The sequence below is a fragment of the Strongylocentrotus purpuratus genome, unplaced genomic scaffold (assembly GCF_000002235.5).
Source record: "Strongylocentrotus purpuratus isolate Spur 01 unplaced genomic scaffold, Spur_5.0 spur5_scaffold_11, whole genome shotgun sequence".
NCBI lineage: Eukaryota > Metazoa > Echinodermata > Echinoidea > Camarodonta > Strongylocentrotidae > Strongylocentrotus > Strongylocentrotus purpuratus.
Window position 1 is genome coordinate 4782692 of NW_022145596.1, and position 8685 is coordinate 4791376.

Consider the following 8685-nt stretch of genomic DNA (forward strand, 5'->3'; position numbering starts at 1 on the left):
AGAGGGCAAATGAAAGATAATGAGAGATAACAGGGGAGAGGTAGAAAATAGAAAAGAGAAACATTGAAAGACAGAGAGAAGAGAGACAAGAAGAGAGATGAAAATGGGGGGGGGGGGTGAAAGAAAGGGGAGAGAAAGAGAATAGAGGAGACGAGACACGAAATATTTAGAGGACGTACAGGGAGAAAAAAAAAACCTGGAGAAAAATATAATGAAAGAAAAAAAAAAAAAATTCTAATGTGAGGGAGATTGCCTGATATAGCATTATTTTGTCCTTACATCATTCAAATGAACAGAAGATGGGAAGGGTGACGTCATCGCCGCTGTCCTGATCAGGGCAAACCCGAGCCCATCACGTCTGGGACGGACGGGGGTCGAGTCTAGGGCTTCTGGGACGCTTCATCAGATCAACACTGAGGAGTACCAGAGCATAGCCTTACAAACACTTATTCACCGGAAAGACACCAGGGGTGGCTTAAGATAATTATCTCTCGTAGCAGTGTCACATTGGACTACATTCGTGTGAGAGAGGGTCATTCATTTATTCATTGTGACGAAATTAAACAGAACACGCGTTCTCTTCTTTTTTATTTACTCCGACTCCCCCGCGAGGCATGGTGCCGATGTGTTTCTCTACCTTTTTGTAATTTGTGCAGCTCGCAGCAGGAAGAGAGAACTGTTCGTCTTCACGACGTTTGTGAACTTCTCACTTTCTTCAACGAATGCAGAGCTTTTCTCTATCTTTCACTGATCTTGAACCAAGGAGAAACTTGTTTCGGATGACGATGTGACACTGAATGAAACTGTCATTTGTCAAAGTTGGTTTTTTACTTCTATCATTTGAAATCCAAACAAAGTTAACGACTAGATTTGTTTTAAAAAGAGACAGGACGAGAATACGATGAGCATACACAGCGAGCATCCAGCTTTTCCGGTAGAGCTACATGCATGCAAAGATAATAGGGGGTATTATGGCAGCAGCTGCCGATGTGTTGTAAACTCTACCGTTATATCATCCGACCTACCTTTCGATTACTTATCGAATACAACAAGGTCAAGGGCGAATGACCAGGGGATCGACAAGAAATTCGAAAACGGGTCGTTTGTCGAACATTTCGGCGGTGTTTCTTTGACGTCGATGCCTCGCCATCAGCATCGTGGTGATCATCTTCATCATCGTCCTCCTTATCAGGAACAATCTGAGTGGAAGTTTGGAAACGAGTCGAGATCGACTGGGGGTAGACTAGAAAACCCGTTTGATGCGGCATCGTTCGAGTGCAGTGCGATGTTAGATAGCGCGCCGTCCAGTAGCCCGGCATCGTCAGTCAGCCCCGGATCACTCGCGCCACACGGCAATAGCCCGATCGGCACCCACACCATTCCCAATCTCGAAATCCTCGCCAGCCAACAACATCATCAGCAACAGCAACAACAGCAGCAACAACTCTGTGGTATGAATACCCAACAAGTCGTAAACCACCACCACCATAACGACAACCATCATCACCACCATCCCCATATCCAGCGCGGCCCGAAGCGCCGGGCCGTCGACAACAATCCCGTCGACGAAGCCGTCGTGGGGAACCGAAAGGAACGCCGTCGAACGCAAAGCATCAACACCGCCTTCGCCGATCTTCGGGAATGCATCCCAAACGTTCCCGCCGACACCAAACTTTCTAAAATCAAAACCCTTCGGTTAGCGACCAGCTACATCGCTTATTTAACAGATATGGTTTCCCGAGATGATAATATGAACGGTGATATGGAGATGACGATAAACGGCATGATGATGGAGGATATTAGAGACGGCGTCGGGACTACTATGCCGATGATTCGGCAGGACTTCTCTTTGACGTGCCGCTCAATCATTAAGGGTTCTATCAAACACGAGAGTGCCACAGTAAGTTAAATCCCATTTAAACTTGCTTTTGTAACTAATATTTCTTTCCACGATAATTATTGCGAGTATGAGTAGATTTCACATTACTGCCAAGTGTTATACCGTGTTTACACTTAAACGTTTTTCCTATATGTACTTATTACAAAGTATATATAACTATTCAAAACAATTATTTATACTATTCGGAATTGAAACAAAGTATATTGGGAAATAGAGGGCAGTGGAGGAATTGGCCAACGCCAATAAACAAACAAACGCCTTATACATTTCACTGGAGGATTGCATTAACCTTAACTTTATCGTAGTATAACTTTTCATGGACTATACACACATTCCCGAAATGGAATTAAACAATGAACTGACAAAGCCGTAAATAACATATTTTTAAACATTTTAAACCGTGTAATAATTATGTTCACGATCATTCTCTCTGACTTTCTAAGGGTGTTGAAATTTTAAGTTGATCAACGACATCATGGCTCTCACAAAGATTTCATCAAACTATCAAATCCAATTCTGTTTTTTTTTAGACCTGTTTCTTTCTCTTGTAGTGGGCCTACATGGAATCTACTCGCTTGTCCATCGTATTTATTCTTGTTGGGGATGACACTAAAGCACTTATAAAGTAGCTGAAAACAAATAAAACATAAAGATATTTACAAGGGCGAGAATGTCATCAAGAAGTGTCAATTATTCGAATGATCATAATATAAAGTGATAGCCTTAAAAGTTAAAAGGAACTAAGTTAGTATATTCGGAGAATATAATGAAATGAAGAGATTGTATTTATCACAGTCGTCAGAAGGAGATGCATGTTAAGAAGAGGAAAGGAAAAACAAATTACTGGAATAGATTTGCCGTGGGAAGCAACAACAACCAAAAAAAAAAACAAAAAAAAAAGTAAAACTTTATAAAAACATTCTTAATCTAATATGTTTTCTTCTTCCATGTAATTGCGATGCTACACTTATTTAGAAGATGAAATATGAATCACTACTTTTTCTGACTTTAGTCTACTTGAGAAGTAACATGTCATTTGTAGGCACTTTTAAGAAAGAATGGAAAATAGCTTTAAAATGTCCATAGCCCTTCTTTTGACCATCCATTTATAATAAGGTTTTACAAAATTTAATCGTTTCGTCACCCTTTAACAATCCTTGAAAACAGAAGTTTAATAACCTTAGATACACTTTGAAGCTAAACTACATTAACCGCTAAATGATTTATAATGGGTTTACACTTTTACAGCGAAGCGTTACAGAAGTATAGTTAATGTATGTGTCTGAATATTATATAATTTATTACAATCGCCAGCCGAAATTCGAAATGTTCTCGACCATTCGAAACAAAATAGTCGGCATTCGGACGACGTCGCGAGCAATGAGTACCATTTGCCGCTGTGTGGTCGCGCCGAAAGTGCTGCATGAAAAATGGGTCGAGGTTTGACTGGCTGGCTGGCTCGAGGACTAAGCAATAACTCACGGATCACGAGTTGGAAATAAAGGACAGTCGTCTTTTACAATGAATACAGAGAATTGGATATAAAAGATGAGGGAAAAGAATTCTAGTGACATAACAAGGTGGTCTGACTCGGACCATGTTTAGTATGATTGATTTAGATTTGGTTTGAATACTTTGAAACTATTCTGTTTTCTAGCTTCATTTATGCTTGGCTCGACCTGATCCTTTATATTATCTATGGAGTATGGTGGTCATAAATTTAGCGATTGATATTATCCAGTTTTATTTATTATTCATTTAATCATGGTATACAACAGAAAACATGATTATTACAATACCTAATTTGTTCACATTTTACAAGCAAATATTAAATATACATAAAATACAATGCAAACGGTAAAATTATACAAACACCAGTTCCCTTTCCTCATACTTTTATTGGAGACAGTGAATTTTATTTCCTTTCGACATATTTTTTCCAGGGCAATATGCCTATTACCTTACCAAAATATGCAAGTCGAAATCTTCTGTAGCACATTCATTTTGCGGCTATTCCTAAAAACGTACGTAAAAATGAATACTGTTCCAAGAATGAAAACGGATTAGAAAATAAATAACTTATATGATTTAGAATAAATCATTTCATAATGAAATTGCTTTTTATTTCCTTTTCTATGAATGATCATTTAATGTAATACTGTTCAATATCTCCAAAAAAGATTGAAATATATGTCTTGTCCATAAGCATTAATCCTCTTACCGGCACTTCCGAGTTTAAGAACAAACTAACAAACCATATAGAGGTTCAACAACTTTCCCGTTATGATAACAAATTTGTTGTATATTATGTTCTGCCAAAATTGTATACACTAAATGTGTAAACTTCTATTCTTTCGTAACATTTTAAAAATATCAATGTCTTCAATGATGCACATTACGAATAATCGAAATGGAATTGAATCTTTATAACACATTTTTAATCATACATAAACATTCTACTTGGAAAATTGTAAAGTCTTTTCTATTAAATGGAATATATTATAACTGTATTTCCTATTCGAGTGATGATGTTCAAACGTTGAAAAATATACAAATTAAAAATAAATTTAAAACAATTTTAAACTTTGACTTTTTTTTAAAGTTTCAAAAGTATGCCTCTGCTATAGTTGGAAGAAAAAAGGATGACAGCGCTAACGATCACGAAGATATGTCACCAAGTAATTATACATGACACTCAATGCTTTAGGCTACTTGAGAGAAATTGATATAAATAATGTAGTTAAGATGAATGATTGGCATCAATGAAACGAGATGAAATGACTAATGACCCGTCAATTTTGATATGAGTGAAACAACGCCCATGTGATTTTCAGACCCGATGTATGATATTTAGAAATGGATTTGAGAACGTTTGTTTAGTTTTGTTAGTTTCAGCGAACGTTTATTTGATCTTGTCTTCTACCGGTGTTTGAATAATTGATTAACATACGACTTCAAATTGCATAAACATTATTGTCTTATTTAGTTATTACTATTATTATTATTACGGTATGGTCTGATAGTATAGCAAAATATTGTATATCATTATCGCCACCCCCAAAACAAACAAACATGATTATCTTTATTAGCTATTGCTCATAACTTTGCAAAATAACATGCATATTCTTATATAAACTATGAATAAATAAAAACAAGAAAAATACGTAATACAGGAGAAAATAACGAAATGAAATCTGTTTCCCAGCAAAACAATTTATTTTCTTCTACTATCCATATGATAATTCCTAAAAAAAATCTATGGAAAAAATGAAAGCCGTTCATCATAAGATGCCGGAACATGATGATGAAAATGCTATATCTATCGGGACACATATCGCGAAGTCAACCAAATTGACACATGTGGGGTTTGTTCAAAAGCTAATTTGTATTTATGCCAATTTGCTAACATGAAAGAAAACCTAAGTAAAATACTTTCGGAAGAAGAAAAGTTGCAAAACCCTTAGTAGCATCGGGTATTCTTGAATACATCCTTCACCCTCCTATTACATTTTGAATACGCCATTGGTGAGAAAGGGCGGGGCAGTCAATGGAAAATAAAGGAAAAAAATAAAAATGAATTACTCGATTAACTGAGATAATTGGAATTGAGAGGGCAGGAAATTTAATACTCGAGATGTTATGTAATAATCCATATTCGTGCAGCGGAAGTTATAAATCTCGTAGCAAACGAGACACGCTAAAGGGTATAGACGGGACTCAATAGATCATTCAACTTTCAGCCTTGCGTATGTACACTGCAGAAGAAATGTTATGGAAACATTTTTAGAAAAGTAGATTGAAGCGTAATTACAAATTCGATAAGCCCAAAACGTTTTGTGGCCGATTCATTTAGTTGATGAAGAGTAAGCAATGTACATGTATACTCTAAGCAGCTAAATTGTTTTTGCTGGATATGTCATCTAAATGACCCTATGTTTCCGCTTGCATTGTATTAAAGCTCTGTCATAAGCAGACTTTAAGTAAAACTTTTATCTTTTAATTGAATGTATATATTGACATTGGAAATATTTACAGGATCTGTATTTTTTCGTCATAAACATTTTCTTTGAATATATGGCGATTTGATTTCGTGATTATAATACTAAGATGGTCTTTATTTAGAATAGGCTAAGGATTGGGAGATTTCGATCTAGTGTTGATTTCAATTCTGCCCCGCTATTCCATAAGTCTATATTTCTATGATGTTCTGATAGAAAAAGTGTGAATTATTCCATGAAGAAAACAAAAATCAGAATTCATTTTGTATCTGTTGGTTTCTGCTTGCCGTCCTTTACGAAAAATACAGGTTTGTCAGAATTTGGCTTATGAAAGAAAGTGTTTGACTATATCGCCTATATACACACTACGCGATGAAAGTCCTACATTTTTGATAGTACATCCGGAATTTTTAATGTAAAATGTTGCCTTCTATTGGTAAGTTTCTGTGAAGCACAGTATTTCTTCACTACAAAAATGGCAGTATGTTATTATTATAGTTGTTATAACCTATACTCCGTCTATAAATTCCCATATGATTGTGATAGCAGGGGCACGAAAAAGATTTTAGTCAATTTTTTACTTCTGTAACAAAGTTTCTTTGTGTTTTCGTGTGTGTTAATAATGAAACTGTAGAAGTGTTATCGTTATCAAGAGGATCGCCCCAGTCATCTTTAATAGGCTATTCTGAAGTTTTTGAAGGTTTTTAAAAAAAATCTGTCTTTCGTGGAATCTTGTCTATTTTAAGTAATCAGATTAGGGAAAATTTTGTATAAAAATTGACTTCAGTAACAATGTATCTGTCTGGGTCTCTACTCTCTTTACTATTATTATAAAATAATTGTGAATGGTTATTCTTATGCCATAAACAAGAAAGCACGTGCCTTGTATTCCCACCCCTTGTATTGTTATAGTTACGTTTCTCAATCTATGATGTTATTGTGTATCAAATGAGCAGGGGAACAATCTTGACACCAGTTTCAACCATAAACCACCACAAACTGTTTGGATTATTGAAGGAAAACCTGACTTCAGTAACAAAGTATCTGTCTGGGTCTCTTAACTCTCTTTACTATTCTTATAAAAGTGTGAATGATTATTCTTATTACACAAATAAAAAAGCACGCGTGCCTTTCACATCCTCCTCTTTCATTATTATAGTTACGGTTTCTCAATCTATGATATTGTGCACGAGTGACATCAAATGAGCAGGGGAACAATCTTGACACCTTTCAACCATAAACCACCATAAACTGTTTGGATTATTGAAGAAAAACCTTCTTTTGGGGGTCGACAATAGGTGCTTATTGCCACCGATTTCTGTTCACACCTGTCCCGCTAGTAAATCACGGGTGGCCAAGTAGGCCGACTTTCTTTTTCCACCTCGCGAAAACTCACTTTCTTTGTAAGATCGTGGACTGTAAAATCAAAGGGTTATGTGCATTGTGGGCCTACTGTGTCTGTATGAATCTTTCACTAAATTCATACAAAAAAACGTGTCATTACACAAATGTCTGCAGCATTTTGAGTAAACTGCATAACGCCAGAAGAGAATAAAAGTCCTTTGAAGGCACATGAACTTATTGGCACGCTATATCTTGTCATCAAATTATATATTTTGTTTATACATTTCGGAGCAAGTCTAAAATCCGAACCTACCCAATCCTCCATTATACTATTTGAACAAAAAATAACATTAATAATATGTGTGGGATCGTGAGCTATTTTGTTTTCATTGAAATTGACTAGACACGCTTAGATCGAAATTCTATTATTTAGAGTGGAGTGTTAAACAATGACTTTGAAATACCGTTAAGATAACATACTAATGAGTTTCCTTCTTTCTTTCGCAGAATCAGATGAATAAATTAGTTTCCATTTCTTTATGCCCAGTCTTTCCTGAGTTTTGATATTTTGTATAAGGGGTGTCCATCTCCAGGGGAGGGCGGTAACAAAATAATGGAAAAAAAGTAGGAAACGCGATTGAGAGGGGGTGGTTGGCCTGGGCCTGTCCCAACATTTATTAACCTTCATTATGAGTTACTATGATTTCTTCCCATTGCCTTTTCCACCATTCTCTCATATCTTGTTGAAGTCTGGCTTCGACACAGTCATGGTTATAGTGAGAGTCGCAAGTAAAAGTGTGGAGCCTATATCTGATCCACAGCCCACGAAATTAACAATGTCACTCCCGCGGGCCTTTATAAAATAACATTATCTGAGTGTTCACTAGACCATGGACCCTACCACACAGTAGACCAACAAGTCGATCTCGTTGGCCTCCTGACAATGTTCAGAGGCGCGATCTCGTGGGGGGTTGGTCCACTGCAGGGACCGTCTGTCTCGTGAGCTCCCTCTGTGAAGCTAGGATGTCCCGATATCAAATGGTTATAACAAATATGTTGCAGGTGACAGCGGGCGGGGATGGGAGGGGGGGGGGGCTTTTACTTCTTTACCCTCTTCATAACATATGCGGCCAGTTTATGAAACAATAAATGTCGCTGTCCGCTTTATGGTAACTTTTCTGACCACAAAATAGTCGAAATGGTGCTGGGAGCGATTTAAATGTTGAATCCATGGTCAGTATTAAAAAGCAAATTGTCAGATTATAATTCTCTTGGGTTGTACCAAGATTGATCGTAACAGATTTAACTTTGCGTGAGACGACAAAAAATATTGCACCTTATGACAAACTAGTCCATGATTTTCGTTTTGATGGCAGTAAACGACTGTAAAATATGTTGAAAGGCAATGGCGTAGCTACATAGGGCCACTTGGGCAGATGCCCT

At 36.8% G+C, this 8685-nt stretch overlaps 1 protein-coding gene across 1 annotated transcript; it reads left to right on the forward strand.

Moving 5' to 3' along the window:
* Positions 1-1138: 1138 nt before the first annotated feature.
* LOC105438703 (box A-binding factor-like) lies at positions 1139-1909 on the forward strand. Its single transcript, XM_030981245.1, has one exon. It carries the CDS (start codon positions 1139-1141, stop codon positions 1907-1909), a length of 771 nt encoding a protein of 256 aa, XP_030837105.1.
* Positions 1910-8685: the final 6776 nt, after the last annotated feature.

Coding starts and splice junctions, on each gene's coding strand:
- LOC105438703 (XM_030981245.1), top strand. CDS start 1,139: ATGCCTCGCCATCAGCATCGTGGTGATCATCTTCATCATCGTCCTCCT.